Genomic DNA, 14769 nt, shown 5'->3' with positions numbered 1-14769 from the left:
CTTGTTATTTTGGTCTCAACCACTTTTCAAGAACTTTATCATACACCCAAACAATATGCTTTTACATGTTTTTGAGTTGATTATATTTCATATCTAAACTGATATTGATTGAGTAATGCTGAATCAAACCTTATAAAAACATGTTTATGGTGTTTGTTTTATTAAAAACATAAATTAAATGAGGTATTTGTGTGAAAAGCATGTTGTCCTGTTATTTCGGTGTCAACCACTTTTTAAGAACTTTATCATATATCCAAATAGTGACTCTAAAATTTTTAAAATTTTAAAAGGACATTTTAGACACATAGAGGAAGTCTAAAAAAAATTTGATTTCGTTTAAGTTTAGATTGAGAAATATGACCTCGGTAAGTTGGAATAAAATTCTATCATAACAAAAATTCTGTAGACGATTACCCTGTCTTGTGGATTTTATTTCTCTTAATTTATCTCGTAGTTATGACAAATTATTTTATATATGTTATATTACATATTAAAGAACTTTTAATAAAATTTTGATGTACAAATTCATTACCGTCTGTGAATTAAAAAATCATGAAAGATGGTTTCAAAACTTGAATTTTTTTGAAACATAGCTTGTCCAAGAACCTGATGAGACTGTGGTTTCATGAATTTTAATTCATAGCAGAGATAGAATTTCGACCTGTGGTAGATTTTGCTAGACATATCCATCTAGCTACAATAAAATTTACAGAAATTTTCTCTTTCTCTAAATTTGCTAGTTGGTGCTTCTTCGAAGGGATTGAACCCGACATGTTTGTTGAGTGAACAAGAATATATATATGATTTATGTTCAGTTCGAACACTTAAATGAGTTTCACCTCTCAGTCATAAGCTAATTTACACTTCGGAATTCAATTTGGACAGCGAACAAGCATATCTCCCATGCAACATATTCAATTTAATCCAATAAAATACAAAAACTTAAGTTCTGGATGTATAGCTCCAGATAGCATCATTGTTCTTAATTATTTGGTTTGTTATCTAAGAGGTACAAACCCTTTTTCTGAACTGGTCCAGTTAAAAGCAAACAATATCGTCTTATAATAGGACAAAAACTAGTCCCTAGTTACGAGGGTCATATCTCTTAGAATAATGATCTAAATACGTTAAATAAATATGCAATTCTCAAGTACAAAAAGTGTAGATTGAGATAAAATCCTTATTTATTTTTTTGGACTTGTATTCTAGAAGATATCAACCTTTTTTTTGAAATATAACGAAAAAAAAATATCATCACAGTCCTGTAACTAGACAGAGACTGGTCTCCCATTGTAAGGAGCATATCTTCTAGAATACGAACCCCAAAAAATAATCAAATATATCAAATTAAAGATTAAAAAATGTAGATGATGATGGACTACTTATTTATTTTTTTCTAATATGTATTTTAGAAGATATCAACCTTTCTTTTAAACTGGTCGAAATAAACACATGACCCTGGACACAAGCATATAGATCTAAGGCCCTCTACCTCTTTTGATGAATCAAATCTCTGAATATTTTTATATGGTTTGGTTGGCTTTGCATCTGTGCCCTTCCTTTGATCTAGTGACTGTGGTTTGGTTTGTAATACAGTGAAGAAGAAAGAGAAGGTAGATTGGAATAGAGGAAGAGGGAAGGAAGAGAGAGAGAGAGAGAGAGAGAGAGAGAGAGAGAGAGAGAGAGAGAGAGAGAGAGAGATGCGTGGGATGAGAGAGGGATAATTCTAAAAAATCGTGGATGCCTTTTCAAGATCACAATTTTCTTCTTCTAAGGAGGTTGAGCCAAAGTCAAAGTTTGAAGTCTTGAAACCATCCCTTCATCAACTCATGTTTTTTAGTTGATCATCTTGATAAACTTTATCTAAATATACCAATTTACCTTTCTCCCTTCATGCCTAATTGGTTTCTTATTTTTTTTAACTTTTGCCCCTTCACCCATCATGCCCTGTACATTCGTGGAGGATGGGAGAGATTTTTGCTGAATTTAATTATTATTTTTTTGTTCTTTCTAGCTATATACGTAACCATCCCTAAAATCATGGAGGATGGGAGAAAAATTAGCAACTTTAACCTCCCATTCTCCTTCATTATCGGTTTTCTTATCTTGAAGTGCATAAAGAAAACATATGGTAGTTTCCTAAATTACTACTTATCTCTAGAGTAAATAAAAACATGTATTTTCAATATTTTTTGTAAAAAGAGATAAAAACCTGTGTGCATGGGGGATTTGAACCTGAGTCTTAGTCCAAAGAGGCAACGAACCTCTCCACTGCACTATATTTTGTTTCATTGCAAATAGGGTCTCTTTTCTTTTATTTATACACGTGTAAGCTTTTAGGCATTTTTGATAAAAAACATAACACATTTCTTTATTATGAAAAACACATGGGTATGTTGGGATTTAAACTTGCTTCAAACCCTTTAGAGGCAACAAACCTCTCCACAACACCATGCTTCATTTCGTTGCACATTTTTTTCAATTTAATTTAAATAAATGCTTATTCAAGTTTAAGCTAATGAGCTTCAGTTTCACTTTTTTGATTTTTTCAATTTTTTGTTCTCTCATGTCTATGGAATCCATTAATTGGTTTTCAGATCATGACTTGGATTATACAATATTTGGATTCATCGAGATCCAATTGAATTATGATTGGGTTTTGGATCCATCTAGGTTTTGAATCCAATTACCATATCCGAATCCAATTACTGGATCCATATGGTCTTGTTCGGATCCAATATCAATTCAGACCAAATTCATCCAAAAATCATGATATTATCATATTTATTTTAAAGGTCTTTTGCCTTTATTCATTTGGAAAATTCTCGAAAATGTTTGGATATTACATTTGTTTTATGAAAAACATGAATTAAATGAGGTGTTTGTGTGGAAAACATGATGTCTTGTTATTTTGGTCTCAACCACTTTTCAAGAACTTTATCATACACCCAAACAATATGCTTTTACATGTTTTTGAGTTGATTATATTTCATATCTAAACTGATATTGATTGAGTAATGCTGAATCAAACCTTATAAAAACATGTTTATGGTGTTTGTTTTATTAAAAACATAAATTAAATGAGGTATTTGTGTGAAAAGCATGTTGTCCTGTTATTTCGGTGTCAACCACTTTTTAAGAACTTTATCATATATCCAAATAGTGACTCTAAAATTTTTAAAATTTTAAAAGGACATTTTAGACACATAGAGGAAGTCTAAAAAAAATTTGATTTCGTTTAAGTTTAGATTGAGAAATATGACCTCGGTAAGTTGGAATAAAATTCTATCATAACAAAAATTCTGTAGACGATTACCCTGTCTTGTGGATTTTATTTCTCTTAATTTATCTCGTAGTTATGACAAATTATTTTATATATGTTATATTACATATTAAAGAACTTTTAATAAAATTTTGATGTACAAATTCATTACCGTCTGTGAATTAAAAAATCATGAAAGATGGTTTCAAAACTTGAATTTTTTTGAAACATAGCTTGTCCAAGAACCTGATGAGACTGTGGTTTCATGAATTTTAATTCATAGCAGAGATAGAATTTCGACCTGTGGTAGATTTTGCTAGACATATCCATCTAGCTACAATAAAATTTACAGAAATTTTCTCTTTCTCTAAATTTGCTAGTTGGTGCTTCTTCGAAGGGATTGAACCCGACATGTTTGTTGAGTGAACAAGAATATATATATGATTTATGTTCAGTTCGAACACTTAAATGAGTTTCACCTCTCAGTCATAAGCTAATTTACACTTCGGAATTCAATTTGGACAGCGAACAAGCATATCTCCCATGCAACATATTCAATTTAATCCAATAAAATACAAAAACTTAAGTTCTGGATGTATAGCTCCAGATAGCATCATTGTTCTTAATTATTTGGTTTGTTATCTAAGAGGTACAAACCCTTTTTCTGAACTGGTCCAGTTAAAAGCAAACAATATCGTCTTATAATAGGACAAAAACTAGTCCCTAGTTACGAGGGTCATATCTCTTAGAATAATGATCTAAATACGTTAAATAAATATGCAATTCTCAAGTACAAAAAGTGTAGATTGAGATAAAATCCTTATTTATTTTTTTGGACTTGTATTCTAGAAGATATCAACCTTTTTTTTGAAATATAACGAAAAAAAAATATCATCACAGTCCTGTAACTAGACAGAGACTGGTCTCCCATTGTAAGGAGCATATCTTCTAGAATACGAACCCCAAAAAATAATCAAATATATCAAATTAAAGATTAAAAAATGTAGATGATGATGGACTACTTATTTATTTTTTTCTAATATGTATTTTAGAAGATATCAACCTTTCTTTTAAACTGGTCGAAATAAACACATGACCCTGGACACAAGCATATAGATCTAAGGCCCTCTACCTCTTTTGATGAATCAAATCTCTGAATATTTTTATATGGTTTGGTTGGCTTTGCATCTGTGCCCTTCCTTTGATCTAGTGATTGTGGTTTGGTTTGTAATACAGTGAAGAAGAAAGAGAAGGTAGATTGGAATAGAGGAAGAGGGAAGGAAGAGAGAGAGAGAGAGAGAGAGAGAGAGAGAGAGAGAGAGAGAGAGAGAGAGAGAGAGAGAGATGCGTGGGATGAGAGAGGGATAATTCTAAAAAATCGTGGATGCCTTTTCAAGATCACAATTTTCTTCTTCTAAGGAGGTTGAGCCAAAGTCAAAGTTTGAAGTCTTGAAACCATCCCTTCATCAACTCATGTTTTTTAGTTGATCATCTTGATAAACTTTATCTAAATATACCAATTTACCTTTCTCCCTTCATGCCTAATTGGTTTCTTATTTTTTTTAACTTTTGCCCCTTCACCCATCATGCCCTGTACATTCGTGGAGGATGGGAGAGATTTTTGCTGAATTTAATTATTATTTTTTTGTTCTTTCTAGCTATATACGTAACCATCCCTAAAATCATGGAGGATGGGAGAAAAATTAGCAACTTTAACCTCCCATTCTCCTTCATTATCGGTTTTCTTATCTTGAAGTGCATAAAGAAAACATATGGTAGTTTCCTAAATTACTACTTATCTCTAGAGTAAATAAAAACATGTATTTTCAATATTTTTTGTAAAAAGAGATAAAAACCTGTGTGCATGGGGGATTTGAACCTGAGTCTTAGTCCAAAGAGGCAACGAACCTCTCCACTGCACTATATTTTGTTTCATTGCAAATAGGGTCTCTTTTCTTTTATTTATACACGTGTAAGCTTTTAGGCATTTTTGATAAAAAACATAACACATTTCTTTATTATGAAAAACACATGGGTATGTTGGGATTTAAACTTGCTTCAAACCCTTTAGAGGCAACAAACCTCTCCACAACACCATGCTTCATTTCGTTGCACATTTTTTTCAATTTAATTTAAATAAATGCTTATTCAAGTTTAAGCTAATGAGCTTCAGTTTCACTTTTTTGATTTTTTCAATTTTTTGTTCTCTCATGTCTATGGAATCCATTAATTGGTTTTCAGATCATGACTTGGATTATACAATATTTGGATTCATCGAGATCCAATTGAATTATGATTGGGTTTTGGATCCATCTAGGTTTTGAATCCAATTACCATATCCGAATCCAATTACTGGATCCATATGGTCTTGTTCGGATCCAATATCAATTCAGACCAAATTCATCCAAAAATCATGATATTATCATATTTATTTTAAAGGTCTTTTGCCTTTATTCATTTGGAAAATTCTCGAAAATGTTTGGATATTACATTTGTTTTATGAAAAACATGAATTAAATGAGGTGTTTGTGTGGAAAACATGATGTCTTGTTATTTTGGTCTCAACCACTTTTCAAGAACTTTATCATACACCCAAACAATATGCTTTTACATGTTTTTGAGTTGATTATATTTCATATCTAAACTGATATTGATTGAGTAATGCTGAATCAAACCTTATAAAAACATGTTTATGGTGTTTGTTTTATTAAAAACATAAATTAAATGAGGTATTTGTGTGAAAAGCATGTTGTCCTGTTATTTCGGTGTCAACCACTTTTTAAGAACTTTATCATATATCCAAATAGTGACTCTAAAATTTTTAAAATTTTAAAAGGACATTTTAGACACATAGAGGAAGTCTAAAAAAAATTTGATTTCGTTTAAGTTTAGATTGAGAAATATGACCTCGGTAAGTTGGAATAAAATTCTATCATAACAAAAATTCTGTAGACGATTACCCTGTCTTGTGGATTTTATTTCTCTTAATTTATCTCGTAGTTATGACAAATTATTTTATATATGTTATATTACATATTAAAGAACTTTTAATAAAATTTTGATGTACAAATTCATTACCGTCTGTGAATTAAAAAATCATGAAAGATGGTTTCAAAACTTGAATTTTTTTGAAACATAGCTTGTCCAAGAACCTGATGAGACTGTGGTTTCGTGAATTTTAATTCATAGCAGAGATAGAATTTCGACCTGTGGTAGATTTTGCTAGACATATCCATCTAGCTACAATAAAATTTACAGAAATTTTCTCTTTCTCTAAATTTGCTAGTTGGTGCTTCTTCGAAGGGACTGAACCCGACATGTTTGTTGAGTGAACAAGAATATATATATGATTTATGTTCAGTTCGAACACTTAAATGAGTTTCACCTCTCAGTCATAAGCTAATTTACACTTCGGAATTCAATTTGGACAGCGAACAAGCATTAACGGGCAAAATCCAGGAATTTCGCAAACACAAATGTCAATTAAAGACCACATTCAGCTCTTGAAATTGAATTTTTCAGGAGACAAACAGATTGACAGGTCACTGTTTGGCACCCGGCATCATGCTGGACCGAGGTCAGAACCAGGCTGCTTCTAAAACTGCATAAGCCCAGTTTACAGATCTCTGTGGCATGTACAGATATCCCTGCGTATTGAGTGTTGCCCGAATGTGCTCATTTTCTGTATTTTTTACCTTCTCTACAGTTTTTACTTCTGTAGATTGAATGTTTCACAAACATGGATTACATAATACCTAAGAGAAGACCTGTGATTTTTTTCGACTGTCTGACTAAGTTTGTTGCACTGAATGTTCAGTTTGGAAAGGTAGAAACTATAACACTTTATAAAGTTAATTGACGATAATAGTGAAATGGTTTCACATTATTCATTCTATTATTTCTATTTTGTGCAAACTGAATAATTTGCAAAGCATAACAACAGCGGCTCTTCTAATGCACTGGTAGTAAGCCCATTTACTGTAGTCATGAGTGCAAACGTATTGATCAAACAAGAACAGTACATATTCAAGTTCAAGTCTGGATCATGCTCTTTTGGTATCATCTCTTCGCTGGTACCAAAGACTATGGTATAGAGGAAAATAGTGTAAGGCGGCGGCAGTGTAACCACTATATAAGCGATGTTGTGTTAGTGAGACATTTGTTAACAATTTGGATTTCAAGAAGCAAATCATGTGAATGATGTTCTTTGTAAGCCACAATTTGCTACAAGCACAGAATATTAACAGAGAACCAATTAATAAATTATCAGTAAGACATGCAGGTACCAATGTTAAAGGTAAAACAGCACACAAGATGAGTGTTTTGGCATGTTTTGTCTGTGACTCAGTGTAGCCTGTGCCTTCTCTCAAGTTATTAGGAAAGGAAACCCAAGAACCAAAAAGCAGAGAATCATATGAGATTTTCATAAGTGCTCATTTTATTGGGTTTTGTTTGGCAATGGAAATAACTGCAACGTATATCAGAATGGGTGCCATATTTTAGGTAAACACAATACCTTTGGAAATCTTGTACTTAAGAGTTTAAAGGAACCAAAAGAAGGAAAATTACCATTTTATGGCCTCTGATAGAAATATGTGAATTAGCCTGACTCAAAACCAGATTTTCTGAAGGATGGAAACAAATTGGTTCATAAAGGGTACGTTTGGAAGTGAGAAAATGGTAGGAAAAATGCAGATAGGAAAAAAAAATGGCTACTTTTTCAACCTCTCCAAACGAGAGAAAATTTTTGAAAGATTTTTTTCTAAAAAGTTTGATTTTTGATAGGAAAAATTCCTCCACTTGGGAGGGTGAACTCTCTCACTCTCTCTCTTAGGCGTGGTCGACAACCCCTCTCTCTCTATTTGGTCAAACCACCTCTCTCTAAGACCTACCCACCACCATTTTCAGATCTCTCTGGTCGAACCACCTCTCTCTACCAAGTCTTTCTCTCTCTAAGAGGGAATGGATCGACTATCTCTCTTCCTCATTTTTTTCACTCTATTTTTCTCATGCTACACAAACAAGGGAAAACTTTTCATTTAGAAAAGTTATCATATCAAAACTTCGCATAGGCAAAATTTTCTTTTCCTATGAGAGTTTTTCTTGCTTTCAAACGTGCCCAAAAGGTTTCAAACACTAGAAAGGTACTGGTTATTTGAAAGATTAGTGGTTATTTGCTAATTATGATTGCACAAATATTTGTGCATTAAGCACCCGATCCGGACTCATCAAGAGATGCCCAGCAAGACGAAAATGACAGTGGGGACGTCCAATGCTTGGCCTCCACGTCTTGGCTTTCAAATCTTGGATTCATGAAATGCGCAACTTCAAGTTCAGTCACACTCTCAACCTCACGCTTTTCTCTTCCATCTCTCCATTTTTCTTTCCATTTTCTAGATTTTTTTTCAAAGTATAACAAAAATGCCCCCAACATTTTTCCCTGGAATCTTTTTATATTGGGGAGTCAAACTACTTTGGTTCTCATTGGCCCTGGTGAGGGGCCACCACAATTGAAGCCAATGGGGAGCCACCTTTCAAAAAGCCTTTCCTATTCTCCTCTTGTCTGGCAAATGAAGAGCCACCAAGGAAGAAAGAATAGGTGAAGGTGGGCACCTCCATTTCATCCCAATGAAGCTTGAGGTGAGGTGGCTATCCCATGGTTGGCCTCTCAAGAGTCCACATCCCTCAAACTCCACTAAGGAAAGTCTGCTTGGCGTAGATGGGGACCAAAATTTGATTTGATTTTTGGATTTAAAAATAAAACTACTCATTTGACCCACTATACCCTCTAGTACCACAAAAGCAAGCTTGACGGATACTAGATCTATCCACATATGTAGAATTCAACTCCTAAAAAAAAATAAAAATATAAAAGCTTTTCATGTGGTTTCAGAAATTTACAAAATTGAAACCAAATATCAAAATAAAATTTTTGAGATATACGAAGCAAAATTCTAAAAAAAAATTGAGTGTAAAATTATCAAAATACCTTTAGGTCTCGAATTGGCCCAAATAGATAAAAAATGGATCGAGTATATTTGGATATGCATTTTTTATCAGACTTCTAGATTTGGATCCTCCTCTCACTCCTCGCATGAGTAGCATGGATCCCGATGCTCTTGCATCACATTTGTTCCTCCAGTTCTTTAATAGTTAGTCGTGAATCCCACAAGGGTTGGCCTGCCTCTGGTGGATCTGGCCTGCAACAACGAAGTGACTATGTTGATGTGGTGTTTTGGCTTTGGGATCCTTATATCTGATTTTCAGAGGCAACACCTCAAGGTAGAGTTCCACTATTGAGTAAAGCTAGGATCTTGGATTTGTACTTGGATCAATTTGGGCTACTAGGAGTGGATCAGTATCTTCCACACCTGACTCTACTTTGTTGGTGAGGGGTGATAAATCTGGATCAAGGTTTTTTAGAATTCAAACCATATCACCATTGGATACCAAGGAGGGCGAAAAGGATATTTATAGGCTTGAAAAGATGAGAGATATGAAATCGAGGGATCTGGATATGGTTAGATGTATCAAAGATGAAACACAAAGGGTTTTAGTTAAAGATGAGGAGATTAAGGTGAGATGAAAATATTTTTTTGATAAGCTATTTAATGGAAGGCATGCCCAGGATCTTGGAGACTTCTCCATTCCTTTTCATGAGATGAATCATGATTTCATGCGCAAGATTAAAAAGAAAGAAATTGCAGAGGCTTTGAAGAAAATGCAATCCAGAAAGGCAGTTGGCTCGGATGGTATACCTATCGAGGCTTGAAAATGCTTGGGTGAGAAAGGTTTAGTATGGTTGGCAAATCTTTTTAACAAGATTTGGCGGACAAATAAGATGCCTAATGAGTAGAGGAAGAGTACTTTGGTGCCTCTCTATAAGAATAAGGGTGATATACAAGATTGCACAAACTATCGTAGTATAAAACTCATGAGTCATACTATAAAACTTTGGGAGAGGGTGATTGAGTATAGGTTGAGGAAGCCATGATATCGGAGAATCAATTTGGTTTTATGCCTTGAAGATCAACTATGGAAGCTATACATCTTCTTAGACAACTTATTGAGAGATATAGAGAGGGGAACAAAGATTTGCATATGGTTTTTATTGATTTGGAGAAGACATATGATAGAGTACCTAGGGATGTTCTCTGGTGGACAATGATGAATAAAGGTATCTCTCTCAAGTACATTAGTATAATTAAAGATATGTACGAAGGAGTAGTAACCAATGTCCGTACTTGTGGAGGGGTGACAAACAATTTTCCTATAACGGTTGGGTTACATCAAGGATCTGCATTAAGCCCTTTCCTTTTTGCTATAGTGTTAGATGAACTTACGAGATCAATTCAAGAAAATGTGCCGTGGTGTATGTTGTTTGCTTATGAGATTGTTTTGATTGATGAGTCTAGAGCTGGGGTTAATGCTAAGTTAGAACTATGGAGATAGACTTTGGAAGCAAGAGGTTTTACGTTGAGTAAGAGTAAGACAAAATATATGGAATGTCGGTTTAGTAAGCAACGAAGTAGTGATGAGAGTGTAGTGAAGCTTGGTGAGCAAAAAAATAGCGATGGATGACTATTTCAAACATTTGTGATCTATCATTCAAAAGAATGGAGAAATTGATGGAGATGTAAATCATAGGATTAAGGTTGGGTGGATGAAATGAAAAAGTACAACTGGTGTGTTGTGCGATCGTAAAATGCCATTGTGGTTGAAGGGAAAGTTTTATAGGACGACAATTAGACTTGCTTTACTATATGGTACAGAATGTTGGGCTGCCAAGAGACATCATTTTCAAAAAATATGAGTGTAACTGAGATGCGTATGCTTCGATAGATGTGTGGAAAGACACTAAAATATAAGATTCGGAATGAGGAAATACGTAAGAAGGTAGGCATTGTACCCATTGAAAATAAGATGAGTGAGAATCGTTTACGATGGTTTGGGCATATTCAACGAAGGCCTAATGATGCTCCGGTTAGAAGGATCGAGAAATGGGAAAATATATTAGCTAAAAGAGGTCGGGGTAGGCCTAAGAAGACTTGGATGGAGATGATAAGAAAAGATATGAAGGCTTTGAACCTCACCGAAGACATGACATTGGATAAAAATGATTGGAGGAGACGGATTCATGTGGAGGACCCATATTGATTTTCTTTTTGGTTCATATCGCCGACCCCAATTGTTTGGGATGAAGGCGTTGTTGTTGTTGTTGAAACCATATCACCATTACCATCATCACTACTACCATTGCCATTGCTATTGCCATTACCATCACTACCATCACCATCTATTGCTATTTTCATCACTACCACTATCACCACCATCACTACCATAGCCATTACCATCATTCATTTCCACCACTATCATCACCATTGCCACCATCTTCATCCACTATCACCATCACCATTACCATCACCATCAACATCACTGCCACTAGGTTTTGCTAATTTTATAGCAACTAGGTTTTATAATAAAGTACTACTATTCTATCACAATTGAGTTTTGCTATTCTATTGCTGTTGAGTGAATCTCAATTTCGCTGGCGAAAGTCAAAATTTTTTAAAACTTCAAAAGGCTATACAATTTTTAGCAAAATTGAGATTTACTTATAATAGCTTTAGTTACTATTACCAACAAAACTCAGTTCTAATAGAATAAAGAAACAACCTAATTGTTATAGGACTAATGTAACCTAGTTGCTATAGGACTAGTGAAACCTAATGGTGATAATGCTGATGGTCATAAGGGGATGAAGATAATGACAATGGTGAGGAAAATATTGGTGTGTGAAAGTGGTAGCAATAATGGTGGTGGCGATGACAATGATAAAATGGTGGTAGTGATAGGATGGAGAAGTGGTAGTGGTGATAGAGATGATGGGGATGGAGTAGTAAAAAAGTAGTAAAGAAAAAAGATCACACAATTGAGATTCATTAGTTCTTATACAAAATTGATATTTGCTATTTGAATATATAGGCAAATCTGACAAAAGTTGAGTTTGACTGAAATTGTTATGTTTTAATGAAAGGGTAAAATCATAAAAAATATTTCTATATTCAGCAAAAATCGATCGGCTAAGAGGAATATCCCGACATCTTGCTGTAATAGCATTATTCTAAGGAGTAGTACGGTTATTTTCTTAAAAAAAAGTGTACTCTGAAAATCAGCTTATCCAGGTTCAGGATGCCCTTACCAAGTCATGAATAACGATTAGGTTTATACGGTCTACCACCTCCTTGTTGACTTTGACCATACATATCCCATGTTTTGGCAACTCTTCCTATATTGAAAAAGTGGGAAATGATGCATTGGAAGCCAGACAGACTTCTCATTTCTTGTCTTTTCCCCATAATCCTTTTAGCATTTTCTTGGGTCAGCGGCAATTCAGATGCTCTCTCTCTGGGATCGGTGAGGGACCTCTTTTTCCAGATTATCATCTAGATCTTGCCTAGGAATTCTTCAATTCCAAGGTCAGGCAGTGGAAGACCCAATTCTCCGAAATGCATCTCTCACCCAGGTGAACTCTATAATTCCTCCCATTTTTTTTTCTGTTACCTTGGTGGTTTTTGCGCTCACTTTTGTTCTTTTGATTGCTGGGTTTCAATTGATGGTTCTTGGCTTGCATGGCATGTTTGTCAGGATTTATTAGTTCCTATATTTATGCTTTGTATTGGTGCCAAGATGACTCTTTCTGTTGCCCAAACAGATCATTATCAATTGGGTCATTCTAAAAACTCTCAAAACAATCACAGGAACAAGAAGCATCAACACCCCAGTTCGTCGAATTCCTCATTTCATTCGCTTTGTGATGGTTCGCATGCTGCCGCCGTCGATCTTGTAATATTGATCCTTGTTCTTGGTGCTTATGGCTTCTTGGTTCTCCCCTTCATCAAATTCTTCTACCACGAAGTCTCCCATATTGTTTATGATACCGTCTTGATCGTCGTTGAAGAGTTTCGTCAAGCCCCATCCATTTATGCATCAGTTATTGCATTCTGGATTTTGGTTTCCATTTCTCTTTGGGAGATTTCGCGGTACATGACCAGAAAATGCAACAAGCCAAATTGTCGTGGCCTGAGAAAATCAGCTGAATTTGATCTCCAGCTCGAGACTGAAGAGTGCATAAAGAATTCTCGATCCACATCCAGAGAGGATTCTGGGGGCAGAGGGCTGTTCGAATTGGGGGAGGAGCACAAGGATTTGGAAGAAGATCTCAGGAAGGTGGCACCTCCAAATGGTAGAGCGGTTCTTATCTTTCGGGCAAAATGCGGTTGCCCCATTGGTAGAGTAGAGGTTTGGGGCCCAAGGAAAAATTGCAAGATGAAGAAGTAGATTTGGTAGACGATGATTCAATTGGTTGATCACTATTGATACCAATTGTTGGTCGGTTACCGTTCAGCTCGTTTGTTGATTAGTTAAGAAAAAGGAGGTGGATCTCTCATATTTCATGTTTAAATTCTCTGTTCACATGCTATATCCTTGTGATGATCATCATATACAGAAATAATGTGTGACTCGTTTGATCCTTCAATCACAATAACATAGTTTATCCGTTCCTTGAACTTGTGGCTGGGCGTGAACCTGGTCATTGCTGAACCGAACCGTGCGAGTCCCTGCTGTTGGTGGACGGTTGCTGCTGAACCGTGATTGGTGGCTGCCATTTTTTATCAGATACACGTTTCAAATCTGAAATATATTTTTCTGTTCATTGTGGCATGCTTGAATCTTAGAGTGTGAAACTTGCAATTGCTGTTCGCAAATTCTGTCATGGCATCAGTTTGGAATTTTCGGTTTCAGCTCTTTAATTTGTATGTTGTTCAGAAAATCGAGTAAAACCAAATTCTGCCTTTTTCTCTTGTTGAATGCACACGTGAAACTGGTGCATTAGAGATCGATTTAGAACATCTGAATTCAAATTTTCTGTGCGTTATAAACTGCCTATGAAATCTGTTTGTGTTAGCATGGGACTGAAGTGTGTTCAATTTGAATATTTGTAGGCATTAAAGTGGTTCGAAGCCCCTTTGTTTTCTCTGCACATTTTTCGTTCCCTGCAACATATTTTCTGTTTTCTGCATATCTGGACGCTGAATGCATGATTAACTGCTGTCACATTGAACTGCCTTGCTGCACTTAAAACTTTTGACTGTTTACAGTTGCTGCGTTGTTACTCTAGTGTTGGACGTTCTCAAGTGTGTGCGAATAGTGATCAGCAACTCAGTTGTTGTCGCTCATTATCGTCAGCAGCTACAATCAGTGAACTTGAGAAAGTTACTTAGAACAATGATAAGGGTGAATTTTACTTTAAATCTTCACATGGAATTGAAGAAGCTCCTAAACAAAAGTTGTATTGGTAGGCAATATGTTCTGTGATATTTGCAACTTCATAGTCCTTGTGGGTGAGCTTGGGAAGGTTTTGGTACAGATATTTAATATGAACGAGTTTACACAGAATAAATTCAATAAATTATCATTTTAGCCCATTCTTTCACTAGCATGGT

At 34.9% G+C, this 14769-nt stretch overlaps 1 protein-coding gene across 1 annotated transcript; it reads left to right on the top strand.

The window, feature by feature from the left end:
- The first annotated feature begins 12635 nt into the window (after positions 1–12635).
- LOC149840932 (uncharacterized protein At5g19025-like) lies at positions 12636–14119 on the top strand. The gene is made up of 2 exons (XM_090004591.1): positions 12636–12788; positions 13024–14119. Exons 1-2 carry the CDS (start codon positions 12772–12774, stop codon positions 13601–13603), a joined length of 597 nt encoding a protein of 198 aa, XP_089860717.1. The 5' UTR covers positions 12636–12771; the 3' UTR covers positions 13604–14119.
- The last annotated feature ends 650 nt before the right edge of the window (positions 14120–14769 follow it).

Source organism: Nuphar pumila, chromosome 4 (genome assembly GCF_984573655.1).
Source record: "Nuphar pumila chromosome 4, dmNupPumi1.hap1.1, whole genome shotgun sequence".
Taxonomy (NCBI): Eukaryota; Viridiplantae; Streptophyta; class Magnoliopsida; order Nymphaeales; family Nymphaeaceae; genus Nuphar; species Nuphar pumila.
The sequence above is the reverse complement of the archived record's forward strand: the minus strand, read 5'-3'. Positions and strand labels throughout refer to the sequence as shown.